A 26,337-nucleotide genomic window follows, 5' to 3' on the forward strand; every position below is an offset into this window, starting at 1 on the left:
TACTCATTAGATAAACTTCTGTACCAACGTATAAGTTAATTTTTTTCTCTCATCCTCATTTTTTTATTGCAGTGCTTAGAGCACAATGGGGAGAACTTCTCAAAAAGCTTATTGTCTAACTTGTTTAAATATCAAACATTAAGGCTTTGGCAGAGTTGAGCTTTTAGAACTCAATATTTGAGGTTCCAGCAAATCCTCATCCAAATCAGAATAGATTCATTATAACCTCCAATGAGAGATTTAAGTTGTCGTTTGTAACATAAGCTCTGTAATTGTGACCTTATCTATCTCTTGTCTCTAATGGCTCAATGCCTGGCTCAAAATAGGTGCTCAATGTAATATTTGTTGAAAAAATGAAATTTTCCTTCTAGAACTTGGATTAAACCTTTGCCTATTTGAGTTAATATTGTGTCTTTGATAATTTTTAATTCAGTCTATCAACAGACATTTAGCATCCACCATGTATCGTGTACTAGGCTAGTTGTTGGAGAAGATGCAGGGGTCCTGTAGACCTTGCTATCTAAATAAGGGAAAAAACAACATTTGTGTGATAGTAAATTGTGGTACTGAATCTAAGTGTAATTAGGAGTCAGAGAAGGGAGAAGTCAGTGTTGACTAATGTGAAACCTTCAAGTAGAAGATGTAGTTAGAAGTAGGTGTTGAAAGATACTTTGTATTTAGATGAAGGGAAGAGAAAGCATTTCTGGCAGAGAGAACAAGAGCCAGGGCAAAGATGTGGGAATGAACCTGTGTGCCATCTTGGAGTGTGGTAGTAGGAGCTGGTGGTACACTCAAACTGCAACCTAGAGTTTGGCTCTAGGCTTTCTCCACCTCCACTCCCAAGGACAAAAAGGATCCCAAAGGCACAAGTAGGACGAGGAAAGGGATTCTACATAGAAATGGCCTAGGGCAGATGCTTTGGGGATTTTTTCTTCTTTTTTGGGTGATCTTGGGCACTTTTTCTCTTACAGACTTTTTCCCTTTTGGAAGAACTTCTCTCCACCTTGTGGTTGATGTTTAAGACAGAGGGGAGAACCAAAGTGGGGAAGGGAGACAGGCATGGAATAGATTCTTTAGACCTGCTGCTGACCGTCACAAAAGCATTACTTGTAGTTTACACCTAATCAAGCCCTGTTCTCCAGCTTATGAAGGTGTGGGGTTGGCCAGGAAGCCTCACCTGATAGCGAGGAGTATCATTTGCCTGGAATGTCCTCTGTATTGTATACACTACTTGAGAATTGGGACGGTTCTGGATCCCAGAGCTTTGTTTTCCTTTGAAACACCACTGCAGTATAGTTGAGAGAAGAAACCCCCAGAAAAGTTGGAAATGAAAATACAAGAGAGAAGAGGCCTTTTATGAGATTGAGGTCCCAGAAGAGATGGGGAGAATTGGAACCCAGAATATAATTAGAAGAGTACTTACAAAGAAGAGGAGAGAATCATCTTCCATTGAGTCTGAAGGGAATGCTAAGGGAAATGATCGTTCATTTATTTTTCTTCTGTATGTATTTAATGGCTAAATGTGCCAGGCCTGTGTTAAGTGCTTGGATTACAGTGGGGAGCAGGTCAGGCTGTTCTCTGCTCTCATGGAGTTTCCATGCTAGCTGTGAAGATGGACAGTAAACCCACCAACAGTCAGTGCTGTGTAAGGAATTCAAAAATGAGAGTGATAAGTGGCTGTTTCTGATTGTCAGTTCAGGCTGCACTGCTCTGAGGATGTGCCCTTAAAAGCTGAGATAGAAATGGTAAGAGGCTACCAGTTTCAAGATCACGGGAAGAGCATTTCTGACAGAGGGAACAGTCAGTGTGCTCAAAGAACAGATAAAAAGCCAATGTGGCTGGATCACGCTCCAGAAGAGGGAGAGTGGTAGGAGCCAGGATAACAGAGGTAGGCAGGGGCCAGGTTGCAGAGGGTTTTGTAAGTCTGGGTAAGGATTTAGGCTTCATTAGAAGCTACTAGAGGGTTTTCAATAGGGGGATCATATGATCAGCTGTTGTGGTGGGAGGGGAGGAGGGGGGTAGAAGTGGAGAAGTAGTAGGAGGCTCTTGTTTTCACCCTGGCAAGAGACTAGGATGTGATAGTAGAGGTGGGGAAAAATGAGCTGATTCTTGATATGTTTTGGAGGGAGAGTCTGTAAGGATTTCGTGATTGATGTGGGGCTAGGGGTAGCTGGTAAGGGAAAGAGAGGACTGGAGGATAGCATCTAAGCTTTTTAGTTGACTAACTGGCTGGTGGTAGTGCCATTGTTATTGGGGAAGTGAATAGAGTCATTGGGTCCGGGGGATTGGGGGAAGCAAAGGTTCTGCTTTTTTCCTTTCACTTTGAAATGTCTTTAGACATCCAAGTTGTGCCAAGTAGGCAAGAAATAATGGTGACTGTGGTAGGGGAGGTGGGAAAATAATGGAACTAAAGTCTGTACTTCCTAGTGGGTGATTTAATTTATATAGAGACAGTGTTTAAAGCCCAGGGGGCTGGACGAGATCATTGTGGTCAGGGGTCAGCAGCCTACTTCACAGGCCAGATCTAGCTCCCTGCCTGTTTTTATATGGCCCGCGAGCTAAGAATGGTTTTTACATTTTTTCAAATGGTTAAAAAAAATCAAAAGAATCGTAATATTTTGGACACTTGAAAATTACATGAAGTTAAAATTTCAGTGTTCATAAATAAAGTTTTATTGGAAAGTAGCCACACTTGTTCATTTGTATATAGTCTGGCTGCTTTCACACTACAAGGACAGAGTTGAGTAGTTGCATATGACTTGTAAAGCCTAAAATATTTCGGATCTGACCCCTGATCTAGGCATGTAAAAGGAGAAGGTGGCATAGGGACACATCCTGGTCATATCGACATTTAGTCACGTTATGGGCAGTCAAATCTTGAAGCACACAAGAGGTTTTCTCAGTTACCAGCCAAAAAGTGAGGCTAGTGATTGGGGCTTAGAGAATTGAGTAACTGGGGGTCTACAGTAAAGAAGAACACAGCTGTCCTATCTTTTAAGACCATGTGATTCATAAAATAATTTTAGTCTTTTCAAACTCCTTAAATTTGAATAGCTTTTTATCTTTGTAGTTGACTGATCTTGATTGAGACCAGGTAAGTGATGTACAACTTAAGTAACTGTAGTTTTCAGACCAATATTTTTGGTACATCATTGACACACGGCTCGTGCTCTGAGAGTAGTATGAAATATTTGGAATCAAGATTGCAGTTGAAAATAATGAATATAGTATAGACATTAATATAAAACTACAGTTTAAGGTTTAAAAGGTATAACTCAACTCATTGCATTATTCCTTATAAGAAAATATATCTTGTAGAATGAATTTCAGAGAAAGCCAGAAATTCCCTCTACTCTTCCATTTGCTTTAAAAGTCTTTTAGCTAAGATAATGGATCAATGTATGAGGGCTCAGAGTAGATGATTTCAGTTTGTGTACATGTAAGAATACAATATTAATCAGTAATTTTGATTCTTTTGTAGGAACATACATTGATAGGTTCAGCAAATTCCCAGGATATCCAACTATGTGGAATGGGAATTCTTCCTGAACATTGTATTATAGACATCATATCAGAAGGCCAGGTTATGCTGACTCCTCAAAAGAACACCAGGTAATGGACTTTAATTAGTGTCAATGTCACAATAATTGTTAAGAGGAAGAAAGTACACTAGTTGTGGGTGGTATGCAGGATGTTTAGCCTTTGTTTGCTTTTAAGTTCACTTAATGAAGATATCCAGTTAGTTACCAAGACCTTTATATTTAACTTTTTAATATCTCTTAAACCTATCCCTTCCTCTCTATACCCACTACTGTGGCCCTATTTACATAAGGCCCTCATCAAATCTTGCTTGGAACCCCTGCTGACACCCTAATCTTTTTTCCTGGTCCACTCACAATATAGCCAGATGGCTTTCCACTATTTTGGAGACACAATCATATATCTTTCCTATTTATCTCCTTTTCCTCTGCATCTGCCATTCCTTTGACCAGCAAGGAATGCTGTTTGACCTTGAAAGTTGATCTCGGTCATTATCTACTTTGGAGAATTCCCTGTTAGGTCCAAATTAAGGACCCCTAGTGTGTATTCCAGTGCACCTCATGCTTCCCATTATGTTAACACTTTATATTGTGTTCTTGTGGGCTGTTAACCTTTATTACCCCATTGGACTATGTGCTCCTTGAGGACAAGGAGCTTTCTTTTTTTTTTCTCTATCCCTAGCATGTAATATTAAGTGCTCAAAAAGTAATGAATGAATGAAGAGGCATAACATTATATAAATTAAACGTTTGTCATTTTGTTTCCTTAGGCTGTAAAACTGTTATTGCCCAGTTATATAACTATCAATAGCTGTTACAGATGATGGTTAACTTACTTATATTGATCTTCCAAATGTTGATTCATTTGATTATATGATATCAAAAAATCATTACTATCTCACTGATTTCATTCATAAAGACCTTTAAGTATTGGGAAGCTATCAAGCTCATGGTAAGGATATAAATGAGAAAGAAAAAAAAGAGCAGAAGCTGGCCTGGCACTCCCAGCCAGGCCATGCTGTTCTCCTTTGGGCATAAATAATCTCACAGAATACCAGCCTGAGACAAGGCTACTCTGAGGCTGTGATAAAATAAGACAGAGTAGGCCGCATAATAATTTTGCTTAAGCACAGACAAAAACAGGTCACTGTGCCACCCACGATATACGAAACACCCTGTCTTGGCCAATGTGATTGACAACTACTTCACTGATTACAACTTAATCCTCGTTCTGGTCTCCCTTCTATAGATAAGAGTTTTTGAATTACCCAATTATAGAATTGCTCCTTTCTGACATCATCCTGTATATACAGAACCCTCGCTTCCTTAGGCCCTCTTCCAGGTCGCCCAGCTAAAGCCCAAATCCTGCAACAGATCCTTCCCAGCACCCTCTCACTCAAACACCCCGTGCTTCTCATGGTGTATCTTTTCCCTCTGCGTGAGTAATAAACCCAGCTTGTTCAACTACAGGAATGTTCCTGGTGGTCTTTGGTTGGAGGACATGGACACAAGTTTTCCAAAATTCTAATTTTTATTTGAAAGCTTAAAATTTACAAGTGGCAATAAATACTCTCAGTTGTTTTCCTTGAAGTAGTAGGCTGGTTTTGTTCATTTTCAAGAAAATGCCTAGTATACACGTCTGAAAAACTACTTTGTATATGTCTTTTACTAAAGACAGTCATCATACTTTGGTATGCATTAACACAGTGCTTTTCATTTACTTCTCGTTTTGTCACCTGAAATATTTAAAAAATTGTATATTCACGTGTCAAGATGTAATAAAAGAATTTTTACTGCTTCATCAAGGACATTGTCAAGTGAAATTTTTTTTTTCTTTTTTAATTGTGAATGCATGGCAGTGCATAATCCAGAGACTACTGGTAATGTTCGATGCCACTGCCCTGATTTGTACTAGAGCACCAGCAGTTTTACTCACCACCAATACACTTGTCAACACAGTGGACAAGGGCAGGGAACCTGTTAGCATTATTATGAAAATAGCTTTCATCTTGGGGCCCCCACGCAGACCACTCTTTGAGAACTGTTATTATATTCATGCTTTTATTTACTACTTATGGCTTAGTTGCTGTGACTTTCAAACTTAAGCCTATATATATGTTTGCCTTTACTTAAACTCCTCACTGTATTTAAGAAATTTGTGTCATAAAGGCTAAAATCTGCTAATTTTAGTAGGTCCCCTCTTGTCCAAACTGTATTTTTTGAGCTCGTGTTTTGAATAATCAGACTATAGGAGTGTAAAGACCAATTACTTTTAGTGTTTAAAAATCCAAATGGTGAGTGAATTCTAGATAGAGAGTAAAATTTTGTGTGTATGCATATAGATAAAAAATAACCAGCAATATAATGCTCGGTAAATGCTTTAGGAATTTAAAGAAACTAAGATACTACAGGCTGGAGGGATGAGCAGCATTTACAGAGGAAGTAGAAACCAAACTGGACTTTGAGAGTGGAATGAGCCTCGGGTGGATGGAGAGGAATGGGAACCTTATTCCAGGTTGTAGGACTGGTATGAGCTTGGCTTTGGAGGAAGAGTCAATCTGTTTAACAGACAGAACATAAGCCAATTTTTTTGCAGAGGTTGAAAGTTTCACTAGAAGAGGCAAAGGAGGAGATAAAGAGGGCTTCCTTTTGTAGAGCCTTGAGTGTCAAATTAAAGAACTTAAACTTTATCCTATATCTTAGTAAATGAGTCATTCAGCAGGAGAGAGCATGGTGACAGTGGTATTCCAGGAATCTCAGTCTTATAGTGGTGTGCATAATTTTCTGTTTATTTCCTGACCCTACAGATTCTTTCCTTGGGATCTTTCTACCCATCCTTTCTTCTGTTGAACTCCATTGTCAAGATAAGCAGTCAAGTGGACCTGATAAATCTTCTACATATTGATAGGATATGGACATTTTTCTATGCTATAGCAAGTTACAGAAGAATTTAACATAGGTCTCATTTCTTATTACTGATATCTGTAGATAGTTCTAGAGTCTAGTTGGTTGATTGCCTCTTTTTATCCATATTGGTGGGACATACTTGTTTTAGTTGCAATGTATACTACTACTATCGTTTTATTATTGGCTGTAATGGTTCCATATTTACTCCTTTATATGCTATATAACAAATTTAGAACTTGAAAAAAACAGAGGATACTAATCTATTATATTTAGTACCATAAACGTTTTAGGTAAATCAGCAAAGAAGTAAATACAAATAATAAAATTCTCCAAGGGCAGGTTTTATTTTGGGGAATTGATTATTTTGTTTTTCGTAGTAACTGGATCTCTACGTATTGGAAAGTTGAAGGTTAAAGGAGAAAACATGATAATCATTACTTACGTTTGACCTCTTCTCCCCACAGAACATTTGTAAATGGCTCTTCTGTATCCAGTCCTACACAGCTACAACATGGGGACAGGATATTATGGGGAAACAACCACTTCTTCAGGTATGACATAATTCACGGCTCTTAGAGAGAGATTATTGAAAATTATACTCTGAAATAGAAGAATACATACTAAAATGTAAACCTAACTCTATAAAAATTATACATTGTTTTGTGTACATATACATTTGTTTACTATATGTGTATTTATTTACTATGTGTATGTTTGTTCACTATGTGGTATGAGACAGAGGGATATATGAACAATACACTCAGGAAAAACACTGGGTTTACTTACATATTTTTTCTTTTTCAATGGAACATTATTGTTTTGCCATCTGATATAAGAATTCATTAATTTTTTTTCGGCTTATCTTTTTATTTGTTTATTTTTCATTGGAAAACAGCAGTGATTTTAGTTTCCTTATCCATAAAATAAGGTTCATATTTCTTTTAGGAAGGCTTTCAGCTTCAAGTAATGGCAGACTTGACTGTAATGGCTTAAACAGGTGGTTTACTTCTCTGACAAAACAGGAAATCTGAAGGAAGATGGTTGTTGGCATTGGCTAGGCCTATCAAAAATGTCATGGCAGAAATCTTGTCATTGTTTTGGCCTTCCCTTGGTCTAAAGATGGTCATGCCACTCAAGGCATTAGAGCAGCATTGTGAAGAAAACAGGGTTGAGGTGTGATAGTACTCACCCTGACTGTCTTCTTGATAAGAAAAAGCAGAGGCCTTCCCAGAGTCCCCAGCAACCTTCCACTGAGGTCTCATTTGCTAGAATTTGCCTCTTAGCTGCAAGGGAGGCTGAGAAAGTGTCTGACCTGACACTGCACACATTACTTCCCATACAAAACTGGTAGTCTATTGTCAGGGAAAGGTGGGCTGGATATAATATAAAATTAAAATCCTGGTCTATTTGTCTTCCTGTCACTGGTCACTGTGCTCCGCATATCAAACTGATTTTCTTATAGTTAATGGAAGATCCTTTGCTTGGAGGCCTGTTGATATTTTGATTATTGAAGAAACGGTAGAGGGGAACAAAGTGCATGGAAAATATTTTTCATGTTTTTCCTTCTCAAACTAAATCAAGTGTAAATTTCTTGGCTTAGTATTCAAAGCCTTCATAGTTTGGGTTAAGTTGATCTTTCCAGCATTATTTCTTACAACTTCCACTACACAAATTTTGTGTGTCCCCATGTTGTTGTCTTCATAATTTCTCCAGAGACTAGGAGAGTTTCCATCCCCACATCTTTTCTCATGCTGTTCCCTCTGCCCTAATGCCCTGCTTTCTCCTTATCCTGTAAGGCTCAGCTCAAATGACTTCACTTTATCATCCCTTCCATAATTATTCCAGTCTGAAGTGGTCCTCAGCTTTTCTTTAATGCCTAGCTTGTAACTGTCAGGAGGCCTTGTGTCACACTCTCTGTTGTAATTATTTGAGCATATGTGTGTGTTTTATTTCTACTACTAGGATATAAACTTCCTGAGTACAGTAATTGCCTAATACTTACGTGGTATACTCTTGCAATCCAGCAAATGCTCATATTTAATGAGTGGAATGAATAAGTGCATATCTTTACCTAAAAAATAATGTTCTTTTTCCCCGTAAGACTGAATTTGCCTAAAAAGAAAAAGAAAGCAGATCGAGAGGATGAGGAACAAGACCCCTCCATGAAGAATGATGCCAGTTCTGAGCAGCTGGATGTAGACGGAGACTCCTCCAGCGAGGTTTCCAGTGAAATCAACTTCAATTACGAATATGCGCAGATGGAGGTTACCATGAAGGCTCTGGGCAATAATGGTGGGCAGATCTGTCGTGCATTTCAGAATCTTTGAAAGGTGGTGGAGTGTTAAAAATGTTTATGACTGAGACCTTTTAGATGTTAGCAAAAAAGGAAATCTTCTTGTTATTCTCTCTACTATAATCTTTGTGTCTTTGGCTTTAATTTATATTTATAAAAACTTTCATTCTTTCTGCCTTGATATACAAATCACTGCAAACTTTGTACTCATTGATAGAATTTCTCAGGTTTGAAACTTGACTGCCTTGGCTCATTATTGTAGTGGTTTTCTGGAGCATTAACCATTATGTGTAGAACATATAACAGACCTGCTCTTTCTGTATGGAAGATAGTTTGGCATACAACTGACAGAATAGATAATATATTAAGTAATTGGGAGTAAGGAAAGCTAAGTTTATTCCAAACTGTCTTTAAGACTCATATTTTATTAATTAGAATGACAAACAACAATGTAGGATTTGACATATATCATGTTGTACAGTTACCTTTGTTCATTATTTACCTTTTAAAAAAAAACTTGTTTAGATCCAATGCAGTCAATATTGAACAGCCTAGAACAGCAGCATGAAGAAGAAAAGCGATCTGCGTTAGAGCGCCAGAGGCTTATGTATGAACACGAATTGGAGCAGCTACGAAGAAGGCTGTCTCCTGAGAAACAAAACTGTCGCACTGTGGACAGATTTTCTTTCCACTCACCCAGTGCCCAGCAGCGATTGAGGCAGTGGGCTGAAGAGAGGTAGGTGGTACAGAGGGCCTCTGTTGCATGTGCTCGGCACCTGTAACCCACCTTGGTGAGATACAGAATGGAAAAATCTAAACATTACTTTAAAAAAGAGTTATATTAAAAGAAGAGCATTACAGCTAAGAACCACTTGACATTATCTTTTTTTTTTCATTTTTGAAAAAAATGAGAATCCTCAATTTATATTGATTTATTTAAAGCTGCCCATGTTAGGCACTGCCCCATTTTTCGTTTATATGGCTTTTGGATTTAAATAAACAAGTGTTTGTGCTTAGAAATTATACTTTATCATTGTATTATACTTTAGGTTCTGAAGCTTGGGTAGATGCTTTTTAAAAAAAGGAAAAAAAAGAAAGGTGGTTATCTGGACTGATTAGCTCAGGTAGGTAAAGCATGGTGCTAATGAGATTCAGATTGCAAGTTTGATCTCTATCCGGTCTAATTAGCATTGCACTAAAATGCCTTATCCATGGTTACAGACTGTACTTAACTAACCTCTTGCTGTTCAAAGTTTGGTCTACAGACAGACAGCATCTCTGTCACTTGGAGATTGATATAAATGTAGCATTTCAGGCCCCACCCCAGACCTACTGAGTCAAAATCTTCAGTTTGTCAAATCCCCAGGTGATTGTATACACAGTCAAGTTTGCAAAGCACTGCCCTAATGTACGGCCAGCTTGTTACATGAGCCTGTGCCAGTGCTTATAATGTAGCCCAGATACAAGTGCGTGCATGGGTCAGTGTCGGTAATGTATTCCCTGTGTGCAAAAGACAATTGTAAAGCTTGGTTTGCAGTTTGGCATTAACATATTATGTAATATATAATATTCTGATGTGCTGCTTGATGGTTATCCTCCCTCCCCTCTTTTTTTTTTAAAGAGAAGCAACACTGAATAACAGCCTGATGAGGCTGAGGGAACAAATTGTTAAAGCCAATCTGCTGGTGAGAGAAGCTAGTTACATTGCAGAAGAACTGGATAAAAGAACAGAGTATAAAGTAACCCTACAGATTCCAGCCTCCAGCCTCGATGCCAACAGGAAGGTGAGGTTTCCATTAATGGAAAAAACAAAGTTATCATTGGATAAACTGCTTTCTATTTCACCAGGGTTAGTTAAACCCAGTGGGTCGGCTCTCATTCCCGTCTATACCCTCCGCAGTCTAGATCCTTCCATACTTGTCCTCCTCTCTTGAGTAGAATCAACTTTTAATTATCTGTCTTTGTTGTATATATGTCCTTTATCTGCTAGAAATATCCTCTCCACATCCCCAGCCCTACCAATTGATTTCACTCAACTCCCTTTCTTGAGATCTGTTTAAATTATTTCTGAGAAGTCTTTCCTGATGAATCTTCCCAAAGTGGTTTTTCCCTTCGTTCTGTTACCACTCTACAACCGCCTCCCCCAAGTTAGGTGTTTTTTCTACTTATACCATGTTATTTTCTATTTGCGAATACGTTGCTCTGCACAACTGTTCATTGGTTGTTTCATATGTATATTCAGGGTCACAAATCTCTTTTTTTGGTGTAATGTAATAAGCTCAATAAAATGTAGCAGGAAAGTCCCATCAATATCTTCTCTCCTTGCCATTCAGTTGTTTTCTTTTTTTTCCTATTTAGGTTCTTTTCTAGCTCTTGATCATGTTCATACATAATTTTTGATGGATTAGGTAGAATTTTGTATTCAGATAAATATTTTGAGGGTCTTTGTGCTGTGTTTCTTATACGGTATTTGACACAACAAAGTTGTAATGAGTCCTTCTTAGGTGTTCTATTCTAATTTTATAGCAAGGACCACATCTTTCTTTCTCTTATGGCATCACAGTATCAAGGTCAATGTTTTGCACAGAGTAGATGTTTGGCAAATATACTGCTTAGTGTTTTTAGTAATAAAGGTGTTGTGAACATGATACAGTGTTTACTTGATGGAGAATTGTCTTTTGATATATATTCTCCGTGTTGTTTGAAAGATTTTACCCACTTAGAACTTTATTTTGCTTGTTGGTGTTTGTAGGGCAAACCATGGGACCATGGGTGCAGTGGGACTCACAGACAAGAAACAGTAGAGGAAAGCCAATCATGGGCAGAGGGTACAGGGCTCAGCTTCTTCTAGAATACTGAGAAGAGCAAGGTCTTATTCCATTCTGTAGTGTTGGAGTTGAAAAAACAGAAATGTGAGCATATTTTCCCCATTAAGCATGACAGTAGCCCTTTTCTGTATATCCTGGCTTGGGCTTTGTTGGAAGGAGCAGCGCTGCCTCGGCGGCCAGGTCAACACCTAGAAGTGACTCAAGTCACTTTGGGCATCTGTCTCCTCCCAGACACCTGATAGTTTGTTCATGGGGCTGTTTGTATTACTGGTAGAGATGACGCACAGGTGAGTGAGTGTTGGAGTTAAAGCAGCCATTGTTAACAGATGGCTACTAATCCGCTCTAGTATTGATTTAATAGATTAGTGTTTTCAGATTTCAGCCAGAGAGGGGAGCTGGACAAGGAAGTATTTCCTAAGGAGATAGTTTCCTTAACTCCAGCTGGATTTTGCATTCTTTTATCCAACAAAACTTCTTTTATTTTTGGTGAAAACTCTTATTTCAGTTAATGTCCTGTCCATGCTATAAGTGCTTTTGTTTATTCTGGTCCTTACTCCTGACCTTGTACTCACCTCTCTCTGGTGATTTTTGGTAAGGAGCAGAAATTTCTTTTTTTCCTGTTTTCCAATCCCTATTGTAGTTATCTGTAGGAGGGCCAAGTCATGATGCTGCAGCATATTGCTTATTGCCATTTAGTCCCAGTTCTAGCATTCTCCCCCTAAAAAACCACTTCCCACTATCACTAATGAAATTTTTGTATTTGTTCCCTAGCTGGCTGAATATAAGGTATAAGGGTGTTTACAGTATGTGAGAGAATGGTAATTTTTGACCTTCAGAATTCTAAAATCTTTGTTTCATTATGTAATTCTTTTTCTTTGGAAATGCTTATAGGTGAGATGTAAAAGCAACATTGGTGTATTTCACAATTCTCTAAAGTTCTCAGTAGACATATCAGAACAGTTGCTAAATTTATCCAGTAAATTAAATTGATTAGATAACTGATAGATACATCTCTCTGGGGGAGATGTACAGGGGCATTTTTATTTTCTACTTTGTGGTTTTAAAAAGTTAAAAAATTTTTTCTACGTTAAGAACACATTGCTTTTATAAACTGGAAAAACTTTAATGAGTACTATTTTTTTTCAGGTGAAATTCACGTAACATAAAATTAACCATTTTAAAGTGAACAATTCAGTGGCATTTAGTACATTTACGATGTTTTGCAACCAGCTTCTCCGTCTAGTTCTATCATGTTTTAATTTTAAATTCAAACTACGTATATTTGAAAATTGTTATCATTTGTTGCATCCCAATGAGTAAATGTGATACTTTTCATAGTTTACTCCTCTGTTAAACATTTTGTGTTTTGTACCACATTAAGATACTACCCATTCAAAAAAATTTAAAAATTCAACCTTTTTGTTCTCTTTGAACTGGATTTTATTGCTATTGTATAGAATTTTCTTTTTAAGGCAAAACTGTTGAAATTAAACCATGAAAAGTATGACTAAAAATTCAAACTTTTGAAAGGTAAAAGATAGTTTCTTAACTATCTGTCCCAGCAGAATTTTGCTTGCCATTCAATGCTTATGACTCTCTTTCTACCCACTGATATTATCTGGCCATATGATGGATGAATAAAGCATTTTTGACTTCCTGTTAAACATGATCTAGTCTTTGGGATTTTAAATTTAAATTTAAGTGTAAATTTAAATTCTGATTGCAGTTGTATATAAAGGCATTATATTAAGCTTGTAAGATTTCTGAGAAGCTTTGCAGTTAACAGAAGAACAAATGATGGCAATTTTACTTTTGGTTGATGACATTTGACTGGTGGGTGTAGAATCTTCAGGGTTGACCTCCATGATGGATATCTTTGTGTTTCATGTAGTCACTCTTAACTGTCTTTGCAGCGAGGCTCTCTTCTTAGTGAGCCTGCAATCCAGGTGAGAAGAAAAGGAAAAGGAAAGCAGATTTGGTCTTTGGAGAAACTGGACAATAGGTTGTTGGATATGAGAGACCTTTATCAGGAGTGGAAAGAGTGTGAAGAAGATACCCCAGTAAGTTATTTGAAAAAAATTACTTAACTGGTAGTCATAGAAGGAACCAAATAGGAATGAGCCCACCTATTTCAGGGAAGAATTGTTCATTTTTCCAAAATAGTAATCCTGTTTCTAGAGTAATTATTTTAATCCTCTAAATTGTTTAGCTAATCAATAATTTTAATAACCTATTTTTCAGGCGTCTTCTTTTTTTTTAGCTGAGAAAGATTCACCCTGGGCTAACCTCTGTTGCCAATCCTCCTCTTTTTGCTTGAGGAAGATTCGCCCTAAGCTAACATCTGTGCCAGTCTTCCTCTATTTTGTATGTGGGTCGCTGCCACCACATGGCCGCCAATGAGTGGTGTAGGTCCACGCCTGGGAACTGAACCCGGGCGGCTGAAGCAGAGTGCGCCGAACTTAACCACTAGGCCATGGAGCCGGCCCCTCTTCTCCTCTTTTTTTGTTCTCTGGATTTCTAGTAGAATCTTCTACATTCCATTCTGACTTCTGTTGGTGTACATGTGTCTGTCTCCTGTACTGGACTGTGAATTTATTTAGGACAGAGACCATGCCTTATTATCACTCTTCCCATTTCTCAACACATTTAACTTTGGAAATAATAAACCTACAGTATCTGTTTTTTGAATTGACCATCAGTGGTACCTTAATATTTATACTATAAGGAAACATTTTTGAAGGAGTTTTGATCCTAAAGTGAGTGCCATAGATCTGTACTCTCTCTGGTACTCTTTCCTCAAATTGCAGGTTTTCTCATTTAGGTCAGCTGTGTACTTGTACATATGTAAAATAGAAATATGTACTATGTATATTTTTATATATTTTCAACACTGCTGGTCCTATTTCCACTTAGAGTTGTTTACTTCCTTAGCCTCTTGTTTTGTAAAAATATTGATTTTTCCCCATTGTCATCAATAAAAATGACTTCTTAGATGATATGTTTTTCTTAAAAATTTTTTTTTCATTTTCTTCTGTATTCTTCTCCTATTTCCACTTAGAAATGACACAACATTAATAACAAACACAAAAAAACAGACCACTCTCCTGTAAGGACATCACTCTCATTGGCAGCAGCATATCTAATGATTTGGTAGGAACAAGTGGAATAGATATGAATGAAAAATGAAGAGTACTTTCATACACTCTTCTTCCCCTTTTCTTGTCAACATGTGTTGTTTTTCTATTTTCGTGGCAAGATTTCCACATAAAGGAGAAGAAATGATAAAAGTAATGACGTATTATTGGAATGCTCCCATGGGTGAAGGATGGTGATCACCATTCTAAATGGGAATGAGGAAGAGTGTGTGTGTGTGTATGTAATGCAGTGCTGTGCTTCAACTAAGTGTAATGACTTTGAGTGCATCAAAAAATGGTAGGTTGAATTCTTTTATTTTAAGTGATTTTCTGAGGTTTTATGTTCTGAATCTTTTAAAAGGTAATACGGTCTTACTTCAAGCGTGCTGATCCGTTCTATGATGAACAGGAAAATCATAGTCTCATTGGAGTAGCTAATGTCTTCCTTGAATCCCTCTTCTATGATGTGAAGTTACAGTATGCTGTTCCAATTGTCAACCAGAAAGGAGAGGTTAGTTTTCTCTTCGTGTCTTGTATCCTGCAGAGAACAGTTCAAGAAATAGTAGGGTGGTGATATTGTTGTTACTATTTTTCTTAAGTAATGACAATCAATATTTATGTGTATTATTAATACCTGTGTCCCATAGTGCATTATGGTAATTATTCTCAGTACTGTGTGGGAAGGTAACATTAGAACCTAGGCTTCTAAATTCTCATATACCATTAACCTAGCCGCTTGACTCTGAAACAGAAATTCCTCCCAATGTTCTAGGTGGCAGGTCGGCTGCATGTAGAGGTGATACGAATCAGCGGTGACGTTGGGGAAAGAATTGCCGGAGGTGACGATCCCACAGAGATCTCCCTTGATAAGGAAACCCAGGAGAACAAACTTGTATGCATGGTAAGTCCCAGTTTCATTTAGAAGTAGAAGTGTGGCTGATTTTGAGGATTGTGGGTATTTAGACAATAAATATTGTGTTCTATTTTGAATTTCAAAAATACCTGTCTCTAAGTAAATTTTTAGTATTTGGTATTCTAGAGACCATATTTCATCATATATCCTGATGTACCAGTTAGGCAGGTACTTCCACTGTCTTCCTCTGTGAAGCCTTGGATAAGTCACCTCTTTCCTCTGGTCTGTTCAGCTCCAAAACTGTATGAATTAATTTTATCTGAACTTCTCTATAGACAAGCCCATTTTTTTTCACACAAATTTCCTCCTCCTTTTGGGCCTCTTGTTTCCTGCTGGTGCTCTAGATTTATCCTAGCCCTGGTCCTGTTCCTAAGCTCCTGCCATAAGTTACTCTTCACACCTTTTTCCACATGTTCTTTGTTCCTCTTCATTCATGTGCCTTAGCTTATGCTATTCCATCATGCCGTAATCCCAAACTCTTTTCTTTCTGCTCTTCCCATTCATGCCATTCATGAACTGTGTGTTGAGTGTTATCTGTCAGACATTGTGCCAGATGCTGGGAATATAAAAATGAATAAGACAGGATTTCTACTCTCCAAGAGCAACCTGTGTAGTGTATTGTCTGTTTTGGGGAACACACAAGTGAACAGCGGACTCCAATTTTGTGTGACCCAAGTGATCTGAGAGAGGTAGACAAGAGATGTTCTGGGACACCGAGGAAAGATAATTAATTCAGATAGTAAGGTCTGAGGAAAATTTCTGGAAAAATGAGATTCAGAGTTAACTTGAAGGAGAGTGTGTTATGTAAAACTCTTTCTCCATAGGGTGCTGTGGTATTTTCACAGATAATTGCTAGGTAGATGTTAGGTAGGTCATTACTTTCCTGGATTTATAACCAATCAGCATAGATAGTAACATCTGTGTCACTCATTTTGACAATGAAAAAATCCTCTCATACATTTCCAAACACACTCTAGTGGGCCGGTATGCCTTTGGTTGAGAATCACTGTAGGAGCCAGTTAAAAGGTTTTTGAGGAACAGTGTATGAGTGAGAAGGAGGCCATTAAAAGGTGAAACGAAGGAAGCCTAAACTTAACTCTTATTTCATAATCCAATCTAGGTCCAGTCCTAGTAATTTTCTCAGTAAATATACTAGAATTGAAGTTGGTATTGAAAGGAATAAGTTAGGCATTAGCTGCAAGATATGAGGAAGCTAAAGCTGTTAAAGAGTTGGGCTGCTTGCTGTAGGTCTCTGCAGATACTAAGAAGGCCTCAGATGTCTAAGTCAATTAGTTCATCATGAGGAGGGAATTCACTAAAAGATTAATCTTTATTGTGTTGTCCTTGATTTCAGAACTTTTCCTTTGAGGTTATAGTATTATCAAAGATGGAGACATAGGCTTGATGACTCCATAATAGCCCATTTTAAAGGTGATGGACTAGTAAAAGCAATTGTGTGAAAGATCAACTGTGTGAAAGTTTACCATTAGTAAAGTAACGTACAAAGATACCATCTCACTTGGGAGATTTATCTTTAAAACTGGAAAAAAGTAGTATATCCCGGGTAACATGAGTCTTTTTTAAAAAAAAAATGAAGTTAAAATATCTTAAGATGTTTTTAATAGAAGGTATCAAACATATATAAATGTAGTGAGAAAAGTATTATTGATCTCCATTCACCCTCCTTCCACAGTCATCAACTTATCTTGTTTTAGTCGTACACCCAAGCCATTTCTGTGCTGTCCCCTCCCCTTGAATTATTTTGAAGCAATCCCAGACATCATATTTCATCTATAAATAGTTTAGTATGTCTCCAAAAGAAGAGTACTAAAAAACCCCCAACATAACCATAATATCATAATCAAAAAGTAATACTTTCTTAATGTCATGAAGTATCCAGTCGATCTTCTTGATTGTCTTGGGTGGTGTGTCCCTCAGGTCTATTTTAATCTTTAGGTTCTAGCACTTGCACTCCTGCTCATGTGCACACCCACTCTTTCTCCCTCTCTTCCTCTCTATCATACATGCACACTCTCTTGCATGCACACATTCTGTTTTTCATTCTCGCTTACCATACAATTTATTTATTGTAGAAACTGGATCGTTGTCTTGTATTTTCTCATAGTCTTGATTTTGCTGATTCGTATTATTTAACATGTTAAGATGTATTTTCTCTAAATTGGTAGTTAGGTATAAATAGAGGTGGTATATGGGAGAGGAAGAGTAGCAAGGATACTTTATAGGTGGTGATGTGTTCTTCCATCAGAAGGCACACTACCTCTGGTTCTCTTTTAGGGATGTTAGCAATCATTGATGATTATTACCTAGATATTTCATTTAGGGGTTAGAAAAGAATGATACTATAATTCTGTCTTCCCTTCATTTATTAGCTGAAATTCTTCTATAGAGAGAATCTTCCATTATCAACTATTTTGTTATTCAGAGAATAAAGTTTTTATAGGAAAGGCAAGGTAAATGCTGCATGCTTTCCCTTTATTTACTAATTTTCAAAATAATAAACTGCTTTTCCTACTAATATCCAAAAGTGACCAGTGAGATTTTCTTAGTCTTAGTATCATTATGAACTCTTGGATTTAAATGTATGTGATATGTGTCGATCCATTGTATTATGGCCTGTATTGAAGCTCCACTGATCCCATCTTCAGTTGGCTCCTCAGTCCTTTTGACACAACCATAGCACGCATAGACTGTGGTAGCCTTCTTGCTTTCTGGTGTGATGAATATTCTGGTCTCATCCTGTACATTTCCTGTCCCAGACCTGAAATCAGCCATGTCTCCAAGGAACTGATTCCTTTCTGTCAGAAGTAGTTTTTAGAGACTGTATGCTGCATATGTGACAGCCTTTTGTGTGAAAGAGGGGAGGCAAATAAACTATGACAATAGACAAAATATGGGTGGAAAAAACAAGGGAAACCAGTCTGGGGACACTGAAGATGTCGTGGTGATGACTATGGCTGGCCCATAAAAGAAGTCTACATTTATTTTTCTGTGATAAAAAAATTATACACATATTAACATGTTAGTATTTTTAATCACATTAAATAAAGTTAGTATATTTTAAAATCCCAAACAACATCAGTGTCTTCTGATATTTCTGGGCTCTAGTATCTTGAGCAGTGGCAAGTTAAAGTCTATGGTATTCTGACACCTTGTGGTGATTTTGGTTTCTGTATATAAAAACTAAAAAAAACCTGAAAACAAAAAAATACCTGTGCTCTAGATATCAAGATATTCCTCATTCCTGATGTTCTTCATTCCTGGCAGTCTCATTCCTGGGAAGTTGCCTGTAGGGGAGAGTTCAGCATATGAAACCTTGCTTTCTTGTTTGTTTATTTCAACCTTAAAATTGAGATTTATTTCTAAGAAAAAAAATTTGGCTTTCAGGTGAAATTCAATTACAAAAAAGTATACATTGAACATCTATCCACTCAATGCCTGGTAGTGTTTTCATTCATTTCATTGGTATGGTCAGGCTTCACACTGGTATCATTAGGTAGCTATCCTGTTTTGCACAGAAGAAAACTAAGCCTAAGAAAACTAAGAATTAAAGTAATTTGCTCAAACAGAAGTTAATAAGTGGCAGAGATTTTTATTTAGATCTATGTACTCCAAAATCTTGTAATCTTCCCAAATACCACATTGCCTTACCTTACGGATTATGATAAGCATTTTAAAACACTTAATGAAAAAGTGATGGTTTTTAAAACATGAGGAAAATTAATTGCTGAATACTGATTGCTCTATTTGGCTTGGACATATAAAATGTAAGTCAGTCTGCCTTTTATAGCCTGTCAGGGAATTGCTATCTGGATAGTTCAAACTCTTGTTGGATCACAAGAAAAAATGAATAATAATAGGAGTTCCTATCCTTTGCTTACCCATTATGTGTCTGGTATAGAAGAAGAAAAAGTCATCTTCTTTGTGTGATTTTCTGTGTCGTTATGCTTCCTGAAACATTGAGACTATTATGTTTGTGGTTGCTGAACTACATCAACTTCTGCCACAGATTCAAATCTATTTTTGTTAAATTTGTTTACTGAGGTAGAGTGCATCATACAACATGCAGGAAGTGACCAGGTGAAGACTATAATAAATGATCAATGCTCAGTCGTATGAAAGTTGGCCTCATCGATTATACAATCAGAATTTAGTTTGCTTAATTAATTCTAGGATTTAGTTTCCTTCATAGTTGGAGGAATTTTAGAATATTATAACTAATATTATATTACAATAATTATCACAAAACCTCCAGCTTAAAAGTCAACCCGATGCTGCCTGCCGAAGGAAATAATTAGACTATTTGGCTGCTTTAATATCTAGTATAGGCATTTCTTCTGGGGCACTTGGGTCTGATTAGACATTTATTTCTGATCGCATGTTGTTATCACAAAACCCTTCAGTCCCACAGTCCGGGGCACATTTCCTTTGATTGGCGTCTCTTCCCTAAATCTGCAGGGAGAAGGCATTCAGTAAATGTTGGCGCAGAGACTGGGCAACATTCACTGTCTTTAATCTCCTCCCTTCATCCCTCCACATCTTCAAAGTATATCCGTTGATGATGCTTTTCAAGTTTTCCAAAAAAATGCTCTAGTAGCGTGTAACATTCTACTTGAGAACTTTGTGCCTTTTTGTACTTTAAAATATCAAAAAAATGTTTTTTGTCCTTTCCTGAAAATTTATTACTTATTGGCACATACACTGATTTTGTTCTTCGTTCATCATTCTTAGCAATCTGTGTCCTTATGGCATATCCATAGTTAGCCAAATTCGTATCATTGAATGATATTGATGTTTGGGAACTTTTTTCTTCTGAGTTGATTATTATTATTATTATAGTATGATGATAATGATGATGATGTCATAAGAAACTAATGTTCTTCATCAGCCTGTAAATGCTTTAAAATTTTCACCTTTATAGTCAAGGTTGTTGCCACGCTGTGTCAACCTCTTGCTAGGTATGACAGTTGTTGTCACCATCTTACAGATGCAGAAATACAGCCCAGAGTAAGTGGGATTTGGTCAACATAAACCCACAGTTAGTGATAGAGTCAGGACTGGAGCCCATATCTCTGACTCAAAGTTCTTCTTAGAACTTTCTGAGTTAAAATCAAACAGAGCCCTCTTTTTCCTTCAGGTTAAAATACTCCAAGCTACTGGGTTGCCACAGCATCTGTCCCACTTTGTATTCTGCAAATACAACTTCTGGGATCAGCAGGAGCCAGTAATTGTTGCACCCGAAGTGGATACCTCGTCCTCTCCTGTCAGCAAGGAACCTCAGTGCATGGTTGTCTTTGATCATTGCAATGTAAGTTTGTTTTCCAGACTTGGTCAGTGTTTAATTACTCAGGTAAAAACAAAACAAAAAAATGGACCTTATTTTGTTGAATACTTTGGTATCCATATATGTCTTGGATCAGAGTTTCTTAGAGTGGGGTTGGAGTCAAAAACTAAAGTGTCATCAACACTTTATACACCTCAAACTTATGCAATGTTATACGACAATTGTATCTCAGTAAAGATGGGGAAAAAAAAAACTAGTGTCAGTGCATTTAACTCCTACAATCAGAAGTTAACTGTTGTGTGACTATATATATGTGCTCTTCTCCAAAAGGAATCCATGTTTTGTGTTAGATTACTGGAGAAGTTGTCATCTAAAAAGGTTAAGAAACTAGTGTTTTAGAAAGAACTGACTTTATTGAGCACCTACTGCTCTGCTAAGCCTTTCTTTTGTTCTTTCATTTGCTCTTTACCACAACTGGGTTTGATTATAGTGCTTTATTGCAGCAGAAGAAACCAGTTCAGAGAGGTCAGTGCCTCTGGCTCTGACCACCACGCCTATGGCTGGTGGCTAGCAGAGCTGGGATTGGAGCCAGGACTGTCAGATTCTGAGTTCTGGTTTCTACTGCACCATACTTGATTGATCTCATTTTTTTCAAGAGAGAGGTCTCTTTCTAATCTGTTTAAAACATAAATACCTTTAGTGTGTTAAAGATTGAGAGAGAGAAAGAGAGCAGAGATTCTATGACTTTTTAAAATAAACTCTTTCAGAGCTTAATCCAGATTATTGCACAATGCCGTCTTAGATCTATCTTTTAAAGGTGGACAGGTTGGGAGAATTTTTAAAACTTAGGTGATTTTTTGCACTGATGATCATTATTCATTTCCTTTCTCTTCTATTATTAGACATAGTTAGCTTCCTAAAAACTGAAAAATTGTTTTTCCAACACAATGCTACCTTATTGCGTGTAATAACTTTTATGTCAAGACATTGTAGATCATTGTTTTAATTCTTAATGTAATTATTTTACTTTAAAAAATAGCTCCCAATATATTGCTAACAAAATAGAGTACAATGTTGCTCTTTCACAGTAAATTTTTAAGGTGGAGAGTTTTTTAAAAATCAGAGTTATAGTTACTTTTAAAATCAAGAACCTTAGACCATCTGAGCATTCATTATGGGTGTTAGATGACAGTTCTGTTCTATAACTAAAACATTCTTTTTTATTTCTCTTCTCCATGATGAGATGGAGAAGTATATGATGTCAAGTGTAAATAATCGTAAGGTTACCAGAAAATGTTTCCTTTTCTCTAATTATTTTCTTTCAGGAGTTTTCTGTTAACATCACTGAAGACTTTATTGAGCATCTTTCAGAAGGGGCATTGGCGATTGAAGTATATGGCCATAAGATGAATGATCCTCGGAAAAACCCAGCCCTCTGGGATTTGGGGATTATCCAAGCAAAAACACGTACTCTTCGGGACAGGTGAATTTTAGATATTCATCTGATTCCATTTATAATTTTTAAAAATTGCTAGAGGTTAATACTGCCATTTATAAAGGGGACTCTTTCCTGAGCTTCCCCAGTATTCCAGGGATAGATGGTGGTGTTTCCAGGGTATTAATAGCAGGGCTAAACTTCCTTAGAGGAGTTAACTTTGAAGAGTGAAGGAAGGAAGTTGAGAATAAAGAATGAAATGAATTTTTAGAGAGTAGATTGCTTATCATTATGAATTACTTTTAGTTAATCAGCTGTAGAGAGTACATCAAGATATACTCTAGAATTCAGGTTTACTTATTTTTGTCTTTAGCTCACTTCTTGTTGAGTGGCCTCAGTGATGAAGGAGGCAGGCTTATTTGTTGATCAGGATTTTAAAAAGAAGAGTTAAAAGGAAATGACTGAAAGAGTATATATTTGTATTTTTCATCTAACTATAGATGAGAACCAGATTTTCTTTTATCTTTTTTTGCATTTAGAATGTTTTAGCAAATACTGAATTAAGTGTTGAGATTTTTTTGTTGATTCCCCTACTGACCTGAGCAAAGATACCTGTCAAGTCACTAAAGCATCCAGCTCCCTTTATCTATGAAAAGAGAATCACTGTACTTGCTTCTGTACATCTGATTACAATGTTTAGATTTTTGAATAACCACTTTAAAATAGACTTGTAATTATCATAGCTTTTTGAACTAAATAAAGGAGCCATTTCTAGTTTTGATATTAAGTTTAACTTTGCTTTTAATTATATTTGCTAGTACGTACTTATATATTACTCATTGACCTACAGATCCTTCTACTGAGTTATTCTGTTTGGAGGTCATTATCATTGTTAATTCTCATGTGTAGTATCCTAAGCTGCCTGTATTGAAATAGAAATGTATGATTTTCCAAGAATTTCAACTATTTCCTAGATGGAGTGAAGTCACCAGGAAAGTGGAATTCTGGGTTCAAATCTTAGAGCAGAATGAGAACGGTGAATACTGCCCTGTTGAAGTAATTTCTGCAAAGGATGTGCCAACAGGAGGAATCTTCCAACTCCGGCAGGTAACAGAATTGTGAATGTTATTCTGAATGTTAACATATAATTCTTTAGCACCGTAAAGCTCGATATTGGATTCCTTTTAGCAAAATGTCAGTGATAATGAAATCTAGACTGGCCAAGTCCATTTCTTGTATTAAAATTATCAATCTCCAGCCCCCCTCTCCTCTCTCCCTAAGATTTTGGGATGGGGCTGAAAGTTCAAACTTCTAATCAAGCCTTGGTCTTTTCTGACGACCAGCCCCCATCCTGAAGCTGTCTAGGGGCCTGCCAAGAGTCACTAAATTAAAAGTCACGTCATTAAAAGATGGGCCTATCACTGTTATCACTCAGGCAATTCCAAGAGTTTCAGGAGTTCTGTGCCAGGAACTGAGGATAAAGAACAAATATCTTTCTAAGATACCAGAAGGTGTTTAGTAAATGTAGCTAGGTAGATATAAATACCTGCCAGAAATCAATACAGCAGAGAAGTATGTGGGTCGCTGAACCGCAGGCAGGTTGTGATCTGTAAAGTGTCTGCACTGCCAACTAAAGATGAGAGAGATTATCTTTTTTTTTTTTTTTTTTTGTGGGGAAGATCAGCCCTGAGCTAACATCCGTGCTAATCCTCCTCTTTTTGCTGAGGAAGACCGGCTCTGAGCTAACATCTATTGCCAATCCTCCTCCTTTTTGTCCCCCAAAGCCCCAGTAGATAGTTGTATGTCGTGTTGCACATCCTTCTAGTTGCTGTATGTGGGACGCGGCCTCAGCGTGGCGGGAGAAGCGGGATGTCAGTGCGTGCCCGGGATCCGAACCCGGGCCGCCAGCAGCGGAGCGCACGCACTTAACTGCCACGGGGCTGGCCCAAGAGAGAGATTATCTTAACAGAATTTACATATAAGATTTGGAGATACTCTTTTTTGCTATATCTTGGATTAATTCAATGTTTAGTAGAATATTGTATCCCATGATAGTTTCCATATTTTAGAACAATAGTAAAAGAATAGCTCTAGAAAATGAATGTTGAAATGATTCAAAACAAAATATGAAAAAAAGTTAAAAAAAGTTTGCTTAAATACTAAAGTTTCTGAATGTTTTAGGAGGAGAAAGATGATAAGCACTTGTCCTCTGACCCCAGCAAATGAATTTTAGCAAATTCATTCATTTATGGACAAAGAACTAACAGCAAAAGGAAATTAGTTTAAATTATAGCATGAGATCTATACATAAAATAGGATTCTTAAGAATGTGAATAACATCTTTTTCTGAACATCTGTTAAAACTATATATATCTTCTTTGGATGCTTTAGCAATTCATCTCCTGGAGGGCAAGAGTAGATAATTTTCTGTGGTTTAGTGTAAATTGAATATTTAAGTATTTGTCATACTTTTGACAGTGCTCTTGTCCTGGATGCTGAAAGAATCATGCAAAGGCTGGAAAGGTTTTTCATACATAAATGGCAAGAATAAAGATACAGACGTTGGGATTAGGTAACTTTGGGTAGAAAGTAACATGTAGGAAGAGCTGGAAAGCAGTAACGGAAGAGGTTATAGAAGCATATGGCAGCTAGTTCACAGAGGGCCTTGGATGCTAGTCTCATTTGAATTTAATATATTCCAAAATTGGAGCCTATTGTTCTTGAACAAGAAAGTGGCAGAGGAAAACTGAACCATATGAAATTGCTGGTTTTGTAGTTAAAAAATAGTCAAGTACCAGCAGTTACAAGAAAGTCAATCTGGGCCGGCCCCGTGGCTCAGCGGTTAAGTGCGCGCGCTCCGCTGCTGGCGGCCCGGGTTCAGATCCTGGGCACGCACCGACGCACTGCTTCTCCGGCCATGCTGAGGCCGCGTCCCACATACATCAACTAGAAGGATGTGCAACTACGACATACAACTATCTACTGGGGCTTTGGGGGAAAAAAAATAAATAAATAAAATCTTTAAAAAAAAAAAAAAAAGGAAAGTCAATCTAATAGTTAAAGATTTTCTGTGGAACATTAAGCCATTCCTGGATCTTTTCCCTCCTTTTCTTCCCTTTCCTTATCTTGAATCCTCCCCCAAAGTATATGTACGTAACCCTTCTCATTTGGGCACACATTCAACATAGGTTATTTTCTGTCTTAGGCAAAGTAACCAAAACAAAATGTAGGTAATTGGGATGACTAAATTATCTTAGACAATTAAAATATTTTCTGAGGTACTCTTTCCACAAAATATCTGATGGATAGTCCTTGGAAAATATTAAATCAAAAGACATCTGTAACCCATCTCTTCAAATCTAGCTTGATAGGATCAATCATTGACTAAGTTGATTTTCCTGATGATATAAAGCTCTTGGGAATTAAAATCTGATGGAAGAGGGGAAGTGTAACTGACTTCGAATTGTATATTCAAATTTTATTTTTCAGATTCTATTTTTCAAATTCTATTTTACATTCCTAAAATTTATAAACCAACTTTGAAGTTAGCAAGTTGGGAATACTGGAAATTTTTTTTTTAATATTACTTCATTGTATATATTCAAAGTCACATAGTGTTTATTCTGAAAATGTGCTTAAGAAGAAACAGCTTCTCTCTGATCAATTCTTCATTTTGCAGTTTGGTGTAAAATTATTTTATTTTGGAATTAGAGCAATGAATTCAGGATAGTAAGAATTATTATTTCTAACTCAGATTGCTTATTTTTAAAAGTAGATCATACTATATATTCTGGGTTCAGAATACATCATGTATGTTTTTCTACAGTAATATTTTAATGACTAGTAAGATTGCAGTGTAAGCAGTTATCAGTATTATACATTTAATTTGTATGTAATTTTTTTTGTTATTCTTAACATTGCTTTAAGATTCTTTATGTATATGTATGATTATTTGCCTTGAAAAGATTCCTAGAAAGTTAGATTGC

At 37.0% G+C, this 26,337-nt stretch overlaps 1 protein-coding gene across 3 annotated transcripts in view; it reads left to right on the top strand.

The window, feature by feature from the left end:
- Nucleotides 1-26,337, top strand: part of KIF13B (kinesin family member 13B) — a 196,265-nt gene that overhangs the window by 99,471 nt on the left and 70,457 nt on the right. For all 3 annotated transcript variants that reach the window (XM_058550417.1, XM_058550415.1, XM_058550416.1), the window contains 11 exons: nt 3,482-3,612; nt 6,911-6,997; nt 8,548-8,738; nt 9,265-9,475; nt 10,361-10,523; nt 13,481-13,627; nt 15,063-15,212; nt 15,474-15,602; nt 20,770-20,940; nt 22,242-22,399; nt 23,326-23,458. In XM_058550417.1, the coding sequence (XP_058406400.1) occupies nt 3,482-3,612; nt 6,911-6,997; nt 8,548-8,738; nt 9,265-9,475; nt 10,361-10,523; nt 13,481-13,627; nt 15,063-15,212; nt 15,474-15,602; nt 20,770-20,940; nt 22,242-22,399; nt 23,326-23,458 (1,671 nt within the window). The remainder of the gene's footprint in view (nt 1-3,481; nt 3,613-6,910; nt 6,998-8,547; nt 8,739-9,264; nt 9,476-10,360; nt 10,524-13,480; nt 13,628-15,062; nt 15,213-15,473; nt 15,603-20,769; nt 20,941-22,241; nt 22,400-23,325; nt 23,459-26,337) is intronic.

This window comes from Diceros bicornis, chromosome 11, assembly GCF_020826845.1.
Source record: "Diceros bicornis minor isolate mBicDic1 chromosome 11, mDicBic1.mat.cur, whole genome shotgun sequence".
In the NCBI taxonomy this organism is placed as follows: Eukaryota; Metazoa; Chordata; class Mammalia; order Perissodactyla; family Rhinocerotidae; genus Diceros; species Diceros bicornis.